General features: G+C 39.2%; 1 protein-coding gene across 1 annotated transcript in view; it reads left to right on the plus strand.

Annotated features, from left to right (window-relative positions):
- TOPAZ1 (testis and ovary specific TOPAZ 1) overlaps positions 1-17,187 on the plus strand; it is a 106,725-nt gene that overhangs the window by 19,220 nt on the left and 70,318 nt on the right. Inside the window, exons 3-4 of the mRNA XM_056129726.1 lie at positions 2,776-2,837; positions 4,033-4,154. Coding sequence (XP_055985701.1) covers positions 2,776-2,837; positions 4,033-4,154 — 184 coding nt within the window. The remainder of the gene's footprint in view (positions 1-2,775; positions 2,838-4,032; positions 4,155-17,187) is intronic.

The following is a 17,187-nucleotide window of genomic DNA, read 5'->3' on the forward strand; positions in this document are numbered from 1 at the left end:
ACCAGCACCCATCTGAGCCTCAAACTTCTTATGCTAGTAGTTATTCTAAGACAGTCATCTCCAGTTTTTTTTCCAATTTTTTAAATTATCTACAGTAAAGATGCATTTTATTTTATCAGAAACTTATAAATGCATAAAATACCACAAAATCTTTATTATAGAAAATATATATACATATATACACACTTATGTATATATGTGTATATATGTCTATATCTATATCTATACACATCTATATGTATATCTCGTTTGGAAACTACTAAGGAAACATCATCACTGTACTGAAAAGTTCTCTAGAAAGGATAAACTTGATCTAATCTCTGTAATTCTTCAGAGTGCAGTTGTTATTTTCTTTGCTCAGTTCTCCTCTTTTGATTCTCTTTATATTATACATCTATAGCCTCAACTGGTCTGTTTCATCTTTCTACCTTTTGTCCTTCATCTCCCCACCTTCTGTCTTGTCACAGCATAGCTATAACTTAGTACTTTAATGAAGAAATGTAAAATGTGAATTTTAACCTCTATGTTTAATTCAAAATTAAGTTCTACAGGATGCATTTGCAATTTTACCTCTTTGTAAGATTACGGAAAAATTGCAATTTAAAGTATTTTAAATAGCAATATTTAAAATACTTAATATTTTGAAGTTAAATCCATACAGTTTGTATAGTTCAGAAATAATCAGTCAGGAATTATACCTATTTATGAGTGGAAGTTTCAGAATAATTGAAAACAAGATTCCTCAATTCTTAATTTCTTGAGTTTTGTTCATGTTATTACCTGTGTCTCACATTTTTCCCTTTCTCTCAGTTCTCACTGCTACTGTCTTGTTCATCCTTCTCCTAGATTATTATGAGATCTTAGTTAATATTTTTGAACATTCAGTATATCCTCTATCACAGTGGTAGTCTGAAGTGGAAATTGATCTGCCACTGACTGCTTATAGTGCCATAATGGATTTCAGCCACCTGAGGATAGAACCTAAATTGCTTGGCATGGCTTTTTTCAGGCATCCATTCTCTTGACAACTATGGTATTGGGGTGAAAATTGTGGTGAAAGGTTAATAAAAGATAAATCCATCGAGTAGTTCAGTATGTCCACAATCTCATATAGTTGAATCTTTTTGTATATACTTCTATCTGGAAATTCTTTTCTTCTCATTCAGTTACCATTCAAATAATACCTAAAATTTTTTGTACAGTGTTGCTCCAATAGTTTTCTTGATATTTTAGTATACCACATATGTTTATAAGTGAGCATACTCCTATACTGGGAGTTTCTAGAAAAGAAAGTCATCTTCATTTGGATCTTCCATGTCCCTGGACATTGTACTCAAGGAACTTTTAGACTACCAAGAGAGGCAAATTGACATTTAATTGCCATACTGAAATGGAGATACTCCAGATGAATCTAGAGCATTATGAATTGGGGAAGAAGGGTGGTAAGTGTATGGTTTGAGTGTGGGGAGGGGTCGTTGGGTTTTATTTGTTTTGGAGGCCACAGCTTATAATGCTCATAGCCTCTAAGATGCATATTAGGGAAATATACTTCTGTTTTCCAACCAGTTTAAAGAATATACAAATGTTTTGTGTAATGAGTGTACAGTATTTTATTTAGTTTTCTTTCTCAGCTAGGAAGTAGTCCTGAACCAATGAGTGGTTGTACAGCTATAAAATAAAAAATTTAATGAAACCCGTTTATTGGGTCCACATATGTAGTTCAGTGGTAATGGCACAAGCCTCCTGTGTGTGAGGCTTTAGATTCCATCACTGGTATTTCCCTCAGAAATAGTCTATTAAATAAATGATAGGATTGTGAATATTGTATTCTCTGTCACTGTCACTGTCCTCCCGTTGTTCATTGATCTGCTCGAGCGGGCCCAGTAACGTCTCCATTGTGACAATTGTTACTGTGTTTGGCATATTGAATACGTCACGGGGAGCTTGCCGGGCTTTGCCATGTGGGCGAGATACTCTTGGTAGCTTGCCAGGCTTTCCAAGAGGGGTGGAGGAATCGAACTCGGGTCGGCCATGTTGGCCACTTGCAAGGCAAACGCCCTACCGCTGTGCTATCGCTCTCTCTATATTTCCCTCTATATTTTAAACTTTGCTCAATTAAAGAAATGGAATTTTTTCCCTTTTTCATTTGAAAAGCTCTTATAGATGCCCCTTTTATTTGTCGAACTTAGAACTATTAAGAATATTTTACCTCACTTAAACCTCAAAATAGTCTTGTAGTTAGATGGTCTTATTTTCATGATATGGTAAAGCTCAAAAAATTCAAATAATTTTTCTACAGTTTGTACAGTGTCAGAACAGAATTTAAATCCAGGTTGTTCTCTGATCTCCATAGTCTTTCCCATGAGATCATGTTTTCTTCAGACTACCAAAACAAAACAGAGCCACCTCATTTTTTACAGTTGTAGGAAGATGTGCATTTACATGCTTGAGCAAAGAAGTTAAACACTATGCTGTATTTATGTAATACTTAAAAAAAATTTAATGCTTGGTATATGTCATTACGTTTTCTCTGAATAGCAAAGTTCTAGTGGCTGCAATCCCTAACAAGGCACATGTGATAAAGAGTCAAATGAAAAGTCTGTGTATGTATATTGAGTTCTGAGTCCTAATATATACTGACTTTGGAGAAGTTATGACATATATTTAACTATGTTTTATGTATCAGCTGCTAGTAGTATTTTCTGATGTTTAGAGATGTGATTAATTCTGTGTTGAATATGTTATAATGTTTCAACCGTGTTTGCTTTGTATTAGAGAACTTCCTAGACTGAATCCTGAATTGATGAAATCAGAAGTTTGTGCTCCCTTGTTAACAGGTAACATTTAACATTTTCAGAATTTTAGGTATCTTAATTGAGGTATAGTCAAAATGACATTATTAATCAATTTTTACTTCGAAACTGGTTAACCAAATGTTTTATTTTTCTGTTTTTGGTTAACAGATCAAATGTTTAAATACCATTTTTGACTTTATAAAAGATAATTGACCTTAGAAATTTATCTTTCAAGACTTTTTTTTGCATTTTTTTGTTTTGTCTTGTTGGGTTGCAGTCTTTTATTTTTTTGTGAGTGGGGAAGCACTCCCTTACTTGCATGCAGTGTTCAGGACGCCCAGGAGCCCACCAACAACTCATGGCCAACCTGGCTGTCTATTCAATGCCAAGGGCCTTAGAAAGCAATGCTACTCGGGCCCTGAAGTACTGGAGATACCCAAGCCACCCTGGCTGTGGTAGGGGCCTCCAGAGCTGACCCATTGATACTTAGGGGATTATGTGGTACTGGACATTGATCCTGGATTGAGTACTTGCTAGCATATGTCCTGACTGCTGTACTATTCCCAACCCCCATCTTTCTGAAATTAAAAAATATATTTAAATATGATCACACTTGGAAACTGGAGAGATAATACAGCGGATAGGGCACTTACCTTGCGTGCAGCTGGCAGGAGTTTGATCACCAGAATCCCAACTATTTCCCCCAAAGACTCCCAGGAGTGATTTCTGAGTGCGGAGCCAGTGATTACCCCAGAGCATCACCAGATGTAGTCCAAAAAGAAAAAACAAAAAAAGTATGATCACATTTTAAATCTGACTCCTTTTAAAATGTTTTAATTTGGAACGAATTGTTAAATACTGTAAATAATCAATTTACTTATAGATTATAGTCATAAATAAGTTAAATCCAAGTTGTAAGCTTAAATGAACTTAAACCTTCTTTGGAAATAATTTGAAAGTAAATTTTACTTGGACTTTCAGGTTTTTAAAGTGTTGAAAATAGCTGGACTTGATCAAAAAGATTCTTAAATTTACTTTTCTGCCTGTCAGTGTATTACTGTGAATTCTTTTAATATCATATGATGGAATTATTTTATTGAAAAAGAATAAATCATTTATAATTTGCTGAAAATACATATTTGCCACATTGAACTTTAAAAGTTTCTAAATTTTAACATTTTACAAGTCTTTTAATGACTTGGTTACTTTATAATTTATAATGAATATTTTATTTCAGCAAATGAAATAAAACATGATTCCAAAGGTGAAAACTTGGGAGAAGTTACAGATGAGACCTCTAAAAATGAAAAACTGGGAGATTTTGGTGAACAAATAAAGAGTTCAGACTTGAATGAGAAGGTACTAAGGAATCTTTTTTATTTTCTTATTTCTCAGTTTATGTAGAGGTGATACAGAAATTTATCTTTTAACATCAAGTGATAAATACAACTTTTTTAAGACTTATTTTAAATTTTACCATTTTTATTGAGGTTCCAGGATTTACAATACTTTTAATTATACTTTTCATGCATGTATCATTGTAGTATCACACCTGCTACCACAGTGCTCACTTCTCTCCACCTATAACTTTTTTATTGAGTGAAAGAATGTCATCACTCCTCCTGCTTGGTAATTTGTGCAAAAGTCAGTGTTAATAGGATTCCCCTTGTTCAGAATAATGGGATATGTTGTTTAGTTACCTATTTAACTTTTTAGTATCTTGAAAGTCATCTCAAAAGTTTAAGTCTTTCCATATTGTTACATATTTTCCTTCCTTGTTGAATACAAAATACTGGTATCACTTGAGTATTTTTGGAAATTTTAGACTAGTAGCACAGCGGGTAGGGCGTCTGCCTTGCACGCAGCCAACATGGCCGACCCGAGTTCGATTCCTCTGCCCCTCTCAGAGAGCCCGGCAAGCTACCGAGAGTATTCGATATGCCAGACACAGTAACAACAAAGTCTCCAATGGAGACGTTACTGGGCCCGCTCGAGCAAATCGATGATCAACGGGAGGGCCTTTACCTTTACCTTTTTAGACTAGTATAGCACAGGAGGTCTTTCAGAGATACAGAAGGCATAGGAATTAGAGCTAAACCTAACCTGTCACTAGAACATACGACTGACATATGGGGTTCAGGGTGGGGATGGTATTTGTTATCATTTTTTTTTCGTTCTTGTTCTCTGCCAGGTATTGTATGTGATTGAACCATTTGCATAATTTAATTAATTCCCAGGCAAAAATTTTATATTTTCTTCCCCTTATAGCTCTAGTTTTCTCATTCATGCTTATAGGTAATAAGCTAGTTTTCTACTTCATTAAGAAAATTTAAGAAATTGGAAAAGAATTTCCTAATTTCCCATCAGTATATATTAGTCCAACTTACCTGCATATGCCTCCACACTTCAACATGCTTTCTATTAAAGGCCTTTCCACCACTTTGGTAGAATTTTATCTCTTCTCTTAAAATATTTTTTAGTAGTTCTTATATTTTCATCATCCTCATCAGTATGCTTTTCTTCCTTCTTTAATAGAAAGAACTCTTCACTTGCCCCATTTTTTTTAAAGTTGCTATTCTTTTCTCAGAAGACTTATCTCTACCACTATTTTCCAGTTTCTCGCCTCCCATTCTCTTCCCATTCTAAAGAAAATTTGTCTTTACCCCACCAAAAACTATCCCTCTCTGCCATAGAGACAGGGGAAGGGTTGGGAAGGAGGGTGGGTGGATACTGGGGACGTTGGTGGAGGGATGGGTGTTTGATTATTATATGACTGAAACTCAAACATGAAAGCTTTTTAACTGTATCTCATGGTGATTCAATAAAAAATAAATAATAAAAACTATCCCTTATTAATTTTTTGATTGAGGTAACTTTGATTTAGAAGACTGTAAATTTTTTTTATGTGTACAGTGTTATCATACCACTCCATTGCCAAAATACCACTATCCTTCACCAAACCCAGTAAAATCCTTTTCACCTTTTCAGCCCATTGTCTCTGCTGCCCCCTTAACAAGTTTATGGCAAGAATCTAAGGGATTATTTGAATTGTCTCTTCTCTTCTTTCTTTGTTCTCACTTGTATATATTCAGTTTTTCTGTTCCTTCTTCTTATTTGGCTTAGCATCACCCCCTCCACTCCACCCATGTTGTAGCAAAAAGCAGAATTTCTCATCTATCCTTATAGCCAAGTAGTATTCCATTGTGTATTTATAACACTTCTTAATATCTTCCTCTATCATTAAATACTTGGCTTCTTCCCAAATCTTTGCTATTATAAATAGTGTTGCAGTGAAAAGAATGGTGTTTTCAGATTTATGTTTTTTGGATAGATGTGTAGGAGTGGAACTGTTAGATCATTTAGTAGTTCTAGTTTTAGTTTTGAGAAATCACTGGGACAATTTATATGCCCACCAGAAGTGTATGAGGTTTCTTTTTCTCCACACCTTTGCCACACCTGTTTCACTTAATCACTTAACTTCCCGTTAGTCGGCGATTTGCTCGAGCGGGCGCCAGTAACGTCTCCATTTGTCCCTGTCGCGTGCTAGTGTAGCCCAATGGCATCTGTTCGCTCCGGGAACATGAAGGGCCTCAAACAGATCGTTCATGATCTTGACGAAGAAGTCTGACCATCTGGTAGGTGGGCGGCCACGCAGTCTTTTGACATCCCGTGGAATCCAGTCGGTAACAACTCTAGTCCAGCGGTCGTCTTTAAATCTCATTACGTGACCAGCCCATCTGATTTTCGACACCTTGGCAAATGAGACAGCGTCCCTGATTCTTGATCGTCGATGGATGTTAGAACTCCGGATTCTTTCTCTCATTTGAGTGAAACGTGATATTCCAAGCATAGCTCTTTCTATTCTTCTTTGGGAGACCTGAATAGCGTTCTCATCCTGTTTGCGTAGGGCCCAGGTCTCTGAGGCATATGTTAATACAGGAAGAACAGTGGAATCAAAGAGATGTGCCCGGAGCCGGAGGTTCTTCGTCCTCTTAGCTATTCCTTCGACGTTCTTGAAGGCGTTCCAAGCCGCTCTCTTCCTCCTGCGCAGCTCGGGTGCCAGGTCATTTGTCATGTTGACCTCTCGACCTAGGTACACATAGCTGTTGCATTCGGAGATGGTCGTTACGTTGAGAGCGAATGGGGCATCAGGAACGAGGCTGTTTCTCATAAACATTGTCTTCGTAAGATTCAGCTGAGAGCGAATGGGGCAGCAGGAACGAGGCTGTTTCTCATAAACATTGTCTTCGTAAGATTCAGCTGTAGTCCTACCTTTCCACACTCACGGTCAAAGTCGGCCAGCATTTGTGCCGCTTGGCTGATGTTTGGTGTTATTAAAACAATGTCATCAGCAAAGTGGAGGTGGTGTAGTTGCCGACCATCTATCTTCACTCCCATTCCTTCCCATTCCAGTCGTCGCATGATGTTCTCGAGGGTGGCACTGAAGAGTTTCGGTGAAATGGGATCACCCTGCCGCACCCCTCTCTTGACATCAATGATCACTTCTTTGTAGAATGGTGAGATCCTGGTAGTGAATCCGCAATACAGCTCACGGAGGATCCTGATGTATTGGGCTTGAATGCCCTGATTGGCTAGGGCTTCAATGACCGCTTCCGTCTCAACAGAATCAAAGGCCTTCTTTAAATCAATGAACGTTAAACAGCACCTGTTTTAGCACCTGTTTATGGCCTTTTTTTAATATGGGCTATTCCCACAGCTGTGAAGTATAATATCTCATTGCTTTGCGTTACTTTCCTCTGGTAGTAACTGATAAGTTTTCCATGTGTCTGTTTTCTGTATGTATGTTGTCCTTCTGTTCAGCTCTTATCCCCATTTTTTTGAATAGGGTTATTTGGTTTTTATTGTTGAAAAAAACTGCTTCTCTAACTCTTGACAGCCCATTACTGAATCTAATAGGCATATCTCACTATTATTCAACCTATCACTAGTAAACAGTTTCATTGATCACTCTTTTTTTTTAATTTTTCTTTCACTTCCAGGATAAAAATGCCTCGTTTATTTTCTGTCTAATTTTCTAATTGGTTTTCCTAGTTTCTCTTGATGTCTGTGTCATGTTGGAGTGACTCAGAGACCAGACCATGAATCTGTTCTTTTTTCCTATCTAGGTTTGCTCCCCAGGTGGTTTCATCCAATCTTGTTGCATTAAATGCCATCTGTGTGCGATGATTCTCATATTTTATCTTCAGCGCAGACTTCTCTAAACTGCTGACATTTATGTCTAATTGCTGCTTGATTTTTCTACTTGAATGTCCAGTTAAACATCTTAAACTTAATATGTTCCAGGTTGATCTCCCATTTGATATACCCTCTCTTGCCACAAGGGCTGGAGCGATAGCACAGCGGGTAAGGCGTTTGCCTTGCATGCAGCCAACATGGCCGACCCGAGTTCGATTCCTCCACCCCTCTCGGAGAGCCCGGCAAGCTACCGAGTGTATCTTGCCCGCACGGCAAAGCCTGGCAAGCTCCCCGTGACGTATTTGATATGCCAAACACAGTAGTAATTGTCACAATGGAGACGTTACTGGTCCCGCTTGAGAAAATCAATGAACAACGGGAGGACAGTGACCCAGCGACTCTCTTGCCACAAACCATCTTTTCTGTTAGTGGCAACTCCATCCTTTATTATTACTCAGATCCTAAAATTTTATCTCCTTATTTTCTCTCTCTCCCTACTCTCTGTCTTACTCCCAACCCCCTCTCCCTCTCCCTCTCCTCCTCCTTTCCTTCCTCCCTTGATCCCTACCTCCCTCTCCCCATGTCCAGAAGAAATTCGGTTTTATCTTTAGTTCATATCTAGAAACTGTCTACTTTTACCTCCCCATCAGTCTCTCACAGACTAGATTCGTATCAGTCTTTGCATAAATTATTACAGGAGTCTCCACACAGATATCTTGCTTCTAATAGCCTCTTGTGTTTCACACTGAATGCAGCATAGGATAAATCCTGTCATTCTTCCTGCTCCAAATACTAATAGCTTCTAACGTCCTTCAGAATCAACAGTATATTTTCTATTTTACCTCCCAGATTCCTTCAGAGACTATCACTCACTTGATCACTTGATATCTCCTTACTCATCGATTTGCTCAAGCGGGTGCCAGTAACATCTCCATTTATCCCTGTTGTGTGCTAGCGTAGCCCAATGGCATCTGCTCGTTCTAGGAACACAAAGAGCCTCAAACCGATCGTTCAGGGTCTTGACGAAGAAGTCTGACCGTCTCGTAGGTGGGCAGCCACGCAATCTTTTGACATCCTGTGGAATCTAGTCAGTAATGGCTCTAGTCCAGCGGTCATCTCTAAATCTCATTACGTGTCCAGCCTATCTGATTTTTGACGCCTTGGCAAACGAGACAGCATCCCTGATTCTTGAGCAGAGGTCGAAACTCCAGATTCTTTGTCTCATTTGAGTGAAGCGTGATACTCCAAGCATAGCTCTTTCAATTCCTCTTTGAGAGACCCAAATAGCTGTTTCGGGTCTTTCAAACAGCTATTTTTCCGGACTCATCCTGTTTTCGTAGGGCCCAGGTCTCTGATGCATATCTTAATGCAGAAAGAACAGTGGAATCAAAGAGATGTGCTCGGTGCTGGAGGTTCTTCGTTCTCTTAGTTATTTCTTCAACGCTCTTGAAGGTGTTCCAAGCCGCTCTCTTCCTCCTGCGCAACTCTGGTGCCAGGTCATTTGTCATGTTGATTTCTCGACCTAGGTACATTATACCTGTTGCATTCAGAGATGGTTGTTCCTTTGAGAGCGAATGGAACATCAGGAACAAGACTGTTTCTCATGAACATTGTCTTTGTGAGATTCAGCTGTAATCTGACCTTTCCACACTCACGGTCGAAGTCGGTCAGCATTTGTGCCACTTGGGATATTTGGTGTTATTAGAACGATGTCATCAGCAAAGCGGAGGTGGTGTAGTTGCCGACCATCTATCTTCACTCCCATTCCTTCCCATTCCAGTCGTCGCATGATGTTCTCGAGGGTGGCACTGAAGAGTTTTGGTGATATAGTATCACCCTGCCGAAACCCTCTCTTGACATCGGTGATCACTTCTTTGTAGAATGGTGAGATCCTGGTAGTGAATCTGTAATACAGTTCACGGAGGATCCTGATGTATCGAGTTTGAACGCCCTGATTGGCTAGGGCTTTGATGACCGCTTCCATCTCAACAGAATCAAAGGCCTTCTTTAAATCAATGAACGTTAGACAGAGTGGCATCTTGAACTCCCGAGAAACCTCAATGAGCTTGGTTATCATGTGGATATGGTCGATGGTGCTGAATCCTTTTTGGAACCCGGCTTGCTCTCATGGTCGTCCTTCATCTAGTGTTCTGCCAATCCTATTCAGGATGACTCGAGTGAACAGCTTGTAGATGACAGACAATAGGCAGACTGGGTGATAGTTGCCAATGTCGTGGATGTCTCCCTTCTTGTACAGTAGTACAGTCATGCTGGTTTTCCATTGGGACGGAACCTTGCATTCAGACAGGTAGCATGTGAAGAGCCGAGCCAGTGTATTGATGAATACTGATGGTAGATTCTTCAGGTGTTCAGGTCTGGCCTTGTCTGGGCCAGGTGCTCTTTGTTTCTTTACCAACAAGATGGTGTGTTGGATTTCGGAAGGGAGAACATTGGGAACGACATATCCATCCTGCGAAATTTGGTATGTGGGCAGGTGGACATGGCTATTAAAGAGATCTGAGTAGAAGTCATGAATAATCTTCTCCATTGCCCTTCTGGAAGATGTGATAAATCCATCAGGACGTCGGAGGGCAGTCATCTTGGCCTTGTAGTTGGTGAAGGACAGGTGGGTGTTACGAATGCTTTTCCCGGCTTCTGCCGCATCTACCAGCACTGCTGCTCTTCTCTCTTTGAGTTCTTTCTTGATCGCTTCTCTGCACTGCTTTGCGAGCTCGGACATTCACTTGCAGTTACGTGAGGCATGCGCCAAGCCACGTTGACAAATAAGCTCAAGAGTTTTCGAAGACAGGCTTTTTCTGTGGTTATCTCTCTCTTGGCATTCCTCACACAATCATGGAGGTGCTGAACTAGTTAATTGTATTCCTCATCAATGTCAATGATGGCATCTTCCAATGTTGCCGCAACAGAGCCAAAGAGCTCCCAGTTGGTGGTTGTTCTGGGACTTCTCTTCTTAAACTTTGCATTCCTTTCTCCCCGGTCTGTGAAGTAGAATTTTGCACGGAGATAGTGATCTGATCCTATTTGGAATTTTGGGATAACAGCGACATCAGTCAGGCAAAACCATCGATTGAATATGATGTGGTCAATTTCATTGTGGAACCATCCACTGGGAGACTCCCATGTCCAATGTTTAGATTCGGCCTTTTGGAACTGTGAGTTACCATGGATGGTCTTGGTCGACATGATGAACTCAGACAGTCTGTCACCCTATTCATTCCATTCTAGGCCATGGGTCCCAATGTGGAGTTCTTTGGCTGATCTTCTCAGTCCTATCTTGGCATTCAAATCACTGACAATGATCTTGTAGAAGGTGTGGTCTTCTTTATAGAACTTCTCCAGCTCCATGTAGAACTTCTCAATTTCTCCTTCATCATAATTGGATGTTGGTGTGTAGACAACGAAGATAGAAACTGCCGGCAGTGAGCCACATCTATTCAAGTGTAATCATCTGATTTGGGTTGTTAGGCATTCGAATTAATCAATGCTCATGGCTAAGTTCGTGTTGACAAGGACACCGACACCACCGATGCCTCTTTTGTTGCATGTTCCAAGGAACAGTTCTTCTCCAGTGTTAAAAACAGCGTGATGTGATTGATGCCTTCTCATCTTGGTCAGACCAATGATGTTGTACTTGATCTTTCACTGTTTTACTGACTACACTGAGTTCTGTTGTTGGAATATATTGGACCTTCTTCTACTTCAGATCCTTTACCTTTATCATTGTACTTTACTGAAATGTTCTTTCCTCCCCCCCCAAAAAAAAGATTGCTTTTAATTTCCTTCATATCTTTTTTCAGATTTTATGTTCTCAGATCTTCCCTCATCATCCAACCTAAAATGTCAGTGTTTTATCTTCTCTCAGCATTTCCTATTCTCTCTTGTAATTATCATGATCTAATATCATATATTTACTTACATATGAATATTTCTTCTCCACTTGCCTATTGAAACTGTGAAAGCAAGGATTTATGTTTTCTGGTACCTAGACTCTAGTTTCTAGAACAGATGTCAAAACAGAAAAACAAGCAATTGAGTGAATATTGAATGAAAGCATCATTAGTCTGTTGAGTGCTGTATGCATCAATATTTTACGTGTGATAGTATCCTATAACATAATAAATATTTTTGAGTGTTTAATGATAAATGGGCTGGAGCGATAGCACAGCGGTAGGGTGTTTGCCTTGCGCACAGCCGGCATGGCCGAGCCGGGTTCAGTTCCTCTTATCTAGTCCCCTCTTACCCCTTACAGTATAGTTATATAAAAATCATGAAGAGTTGGATACACATAAGTGAGGTTGAACATTGTCATAACAACAAACAGAGGTAAAGCTACTCCTTCAAGGGAAGTTCTAGGAGATTACCTGAAGGACAAAATTTCATCTGAGGGTTTAGCACTCCAGATTACTAGGAGATCCACTCAAGGGCCGGATTCCATCCAGGGTGTATTGCTTTATCCTTTCCTCAGCTAGTAATCCATTTGATCAGTCATAGTAAGTTTACTTATTATAATATTTCTAGTCATTTTGTATGAATACAGTAAGCTTAAAGGTTGGCTCGTTGGCTCTTTCTGGGAATCATCTCACTATATATCTCAGTCTACAGTCCTCAGGCCAGGTTAGTCTTTCCTAACCCCAGCAGGGTCCTTATTCAGTTACTTCTTTTTAGATCATGACAGAGTTTGTTCCATGACCATGCTCTTTACTTATTATATTTATGGTGCTCAGTTTATCCCCTTCCGTTGCCAGGATAACTTACAGCTTTCCCTAGGTCCATCCACTCCCTTCGTCCTTCATCAGTACTCTGCTTTTAGAGTGCTAGGAACTAAGGCCAACTGAGACTTAAGTAAATATGGATGCCCAGGATTAAATACTATATTGGAGTCAATTAACTCCCATGTTCAAAGCATAGCATGTAGGATTATTAGTGTTTAATGGAATTGGGTGTGTCTCAGGGGCACTGTTGTGGGAGTAACTCAGTGAACCTAAGCTTCCTGAGGGAGGAGTAAGGACAACCCAATATTATCCAACAAATAGGTATTACACCTGATTTTGTATGTGGAGTTAGGGGGTTTTATTGGGGTAGCTGGATTTTTTGGAGAGGGACACGCTTGTTTTACTCCTGACTCTGTGCTCAAGGATCACTCCTGGCAGTACTGGGGAACCATATGCCATGTTAGGCGATTGAACCAGAATTGACTGTGTGCCAGGCAAGCACCTAAATTCCTATGCCATTTTTCCATCTTTTTTTTTATATATATAATGTAGGAGTGGGCTGGAGCAATAGCACAGTGTGTAGGGCATTTGCCTTGCATGTGGCCGACACAGTCAACCTGAGTTAGATTCCTCCACCCCTTTCAGAGAGCCTGGAAAGCTACCGAGAGTATCTCGCCTGCACAGCAAAGCCTGGAAAGCTACCCATGACGTATTTGTTATGCCAAACACAGTAACAAGTCTCACAGTGTTACTGGGCCCGCTCAAGCAAATCGATGAACAACAAGAGGACAGTGACAGTGAATGTAGGAGCTCTGCTATTTATTCAGCCATTGATTAAGCTGATTGAATTGGGCATGGACTCCACATTGCTTTTTTTTAAAATTTTTTAATTTTTATAAGTTGGTTCACAATGTATGATTACATTCCACATTCAGACACCAATCCCACCACCATTACACCTTTCCATCACCAAACTTGGGATGTTCCCATCCCAAACCCCAATCCCTGTCCCAAAACACAACCGAAATAACATATTTCATATTGTCTGTTATGAAGAACTGCTGAACATACTTACAAAAAAGTGTTTATATAGGAAACAGTGTGAAGATTGTTCTACTTTGGCAGGAGCCATTAAGACATTCTATAGGATATCACTAACATGTTGTTAAAGTTTGGGTGATGTGAGCTTTGGTATATATTTGAAAATATGTATATATGCATATATATATATTTCCCTCTATGATTTGTTGCCTGCTATCTGAATCCCATCAAATGTGGTGTGGTAATTATGAGGAATGGGTAGGTGGTGTTTTAGTGGCCGTGCGTTCCAGGAGTATGTTTACTCATATGTGAGGCCCAGTGCGAGCGTGTGGAAAGTGGCCTGGAACGTGGCAATGGTTGGGTTGTGGAGGTTTTTGACTGCCGGAGTTGGGTCCCTTGGGGCAGAGAGGGCTCTCACCCGCCCCCCTCTGGTGCACCCCATGTGAAACAGCCACGCAGAGTCTAGTGGCATGGTTATGGGGGCCTCGTGTTATGCTCCCTTTTGGGAGAAGTAGCCATGAGATCTGGATGGTAGCTGATGATGAGATTATCTGTCGCCGGCAGGAGGTGGCTTATGGGGGTTGCGGGAGACTGGGGAAAGCAGGCAGAGGATCTCCGCTCTCGGTCCCGTTGAGCCCAGAGTCCAAAGTCACAAAGTTCCTCATTATCTGGGTTCAGTAGGACTTCACTCATGCATGAGGCTCGGCCCGAGCACGTGGCGAGCGGCCTTGAGCATGGTGGCAATTGGGTTGTGGAGGTTTTTGGCTACTGGAGCTGGGTCCGTTTTGGGGGGAGACAGCCTTTGTTTTTGTTTTGACTTTTTTCTTACGTGATCTCCAGTGATCACTTTTATTTATTTTTTAATTTTTACTAAAAACACCATGATTTACAAAGTTATTCATTATACGGTTGTTTCAAGCATGTAGTGTTCCAACACCACCACTGTGACGATCCCTCCACCAATAGTCCCAATTTTCCTCTAAATCCCAACCTGCCCCTTTAGGCACATAATAAATTTAATTTATGTTGCTTATACAAGTTTAAGAAATGACAAATAGAATAGCACTGTCCTCCCCTTGTTCATTGATTTGCTCGAGTGGGCACCAATGACGTCTCCATTGTGAGACTTCTTGTTACTGTGTTTGGCATATCAAATATGTCAGGGTAGCTTGCCTGGCTTTGCTGTGCGGGCGAGATACTCTCAGTAGCTTGCTAGGCTCTCCGAGAGGGGTGGAAAAATCGAACTCAGGTCGGCCAAGTAGGCCACGTGCAAGGCAAACACCTTACCCGCTGTGCTATAACTCCATCACAAATAGAATAACAGAAAATAAATCAGTAAGAGCCAATTTGTGATAACTATATGTAAATAAAAACAGTAAAATATAATAAAATGCCTATTCTCATTTACTTACAAGTTTTTAATTCTGGGATCTAAAGCGTATTACATTGAATTTTGTTTTATACTTGGATTTCATTATTGGTAATAATCATGTTTCACCTGCCATAAAACTTTAAAAGTAATTCTATATTAATATACTTTAGAATTTACATGGAATAGGTAAAGCCTGCATATGTATATTTGTCCTCTGCGCTTTTATATAAACACTGTGGTTTACAAAGTTGTTCATGATGACTTGTTACAGGCACTCAGTATTCCAACATGAATCCCACCACCATTAAACCTTCCCTCCATCATTGTCTCCAATTTTCCCAACCACCCCTTAAAGCCTTCGTGCATAGCAAGCTCTCAATAATTTTTTATATTGTTTATTCTCAATAATTTTGCTAACAGAATAATAAAATGTTCCTTAGGAGAAAATTAATGTATTCGAGACTCCATGTATGAGAGATTATTAAATTGTTACAGATTAAGTCTTCTGTGTTTATGTTTCATTAATTGAGATTGGTTGCCTTCTACGTTGCATCCCACCAAATCTGGTGTGCTAATACTGATTTATTAATGTTGTAGAGATTGAGGTATGCAGCCATGCACTCCAGAAATTTTTCCAGGTTCTTGATCTCTTTCAAGATTTTTTTTATGTCTCTCCTGTAATCACTTTTAGAAAAACTTCCGTACTGATTGTTTCAATAAGTAATGCCCAAAATCCATACGTAACAATTTTTGGGATAACCACTAGAGCAATTGCTTAATTATTCTAATTTTAAACCCCAGCTATTTAAATTGCTAATGTACTTTATTTTTAATTTACTTTGAAATGATTGTAGGTTCACCGGACTTTAAAGGTTGTACAGTGAAGATGAGTGTACTCTTCATCTAGTTTTCTCCAATGGCTCCATACCAAAAACAGAAATTTATATTAGTACAATGAGTATTTTTATACTAAAAACTATTAATACAGTTAGTAATTTATATAGCGTAAAGATTTTTGTGGCCACTGCTCTTGTTAAGATAATACTTTATTTCTACAAAGTTCTTTTTATTACCCCTTAATCACACCTCCCTCTCTAATTCTGATATCATTATATCCACTAACTTCCAGATTATTAATTTTGTTGCTATTTTTAAAAACTCACTATAGGGTTTAATGGTTTTTCTTTTGTTTTAATTTCCATTTTGCTTATATCTGCTCTAATTTTCTTCTGCTTGGTTTGTATTAAATTTCCCTTTTTATAGTTTCTTAAGGTTGCAGCTGGGGGTCATTGATTTAAAACTTATTTTTCTCAGAGACATTCATTGTTAAAATTTTTTCCATAAGAGAGAGAACAGAGGGGAATGCCCTGCCACAGAGGCAGGGTGGGATGGGGGGATGGGGGGTGGGAGGGATACTGGGATCCGTGGTGGTGGGAAATGGGCACTGGTGGAGGGATGGGTATTTGATCATTGTATAATTGAAACCCAAGCACAAAAATGTGTAAGTCTGTAACTGTACCTCATGATGTCTCACTATTAAAAAATTTTTTAATAAAAAATTTTCCATAGATACCTCTTTAGCCACGTCTATTTTCTTTTTCTAATTTTGAGATAATTGTAAATTCACAGTTATAACAGCAGCAGTATCTCAATGTATACTTTACCCAGTCTTCCCCCCGGAAATAACACATTATCTACAAATAAAATTGTAGTACAATATTATGACCAGAATTAATAGCATTAATACCTAATATTCTGACTGTAATATTATACAGTGTCTTGATACAGACCATTTCCATTATACCATGGATTGCTCATGTTGCCCTTTATAGCTAAACCTACTTCTGCCTTAGCCAGCAACAACCAGGAATCTGTTTCTCCATTTCTGTATTCTTATTTTAAGAATGTTATGTAAATGAAATTATCCAGTATGTTGCCTTCCAGTATGTAGCCTAATGTATTGGATTGTTTTCACCTTACACAGTCTTGGATATTTATCTTTTTTTTTTTTGCTTGTATCAGTAATTCTTTGAGGACCAGAGAGATAGTT

Source organism: Sorex fumeus, unplaced genomic scaffold, assembly GCF_029834395.1.
Source record: "Sorex fumeus unplaced genomic scaffold, SorFum_2.1 ptg000072l, whole genome shotgun sequence".
NCBI lineage: Eukaryota > Metazoa > Chordata > Mammalia > Eulipotyphla > Soricidae > Sorex > Sorex fumeus.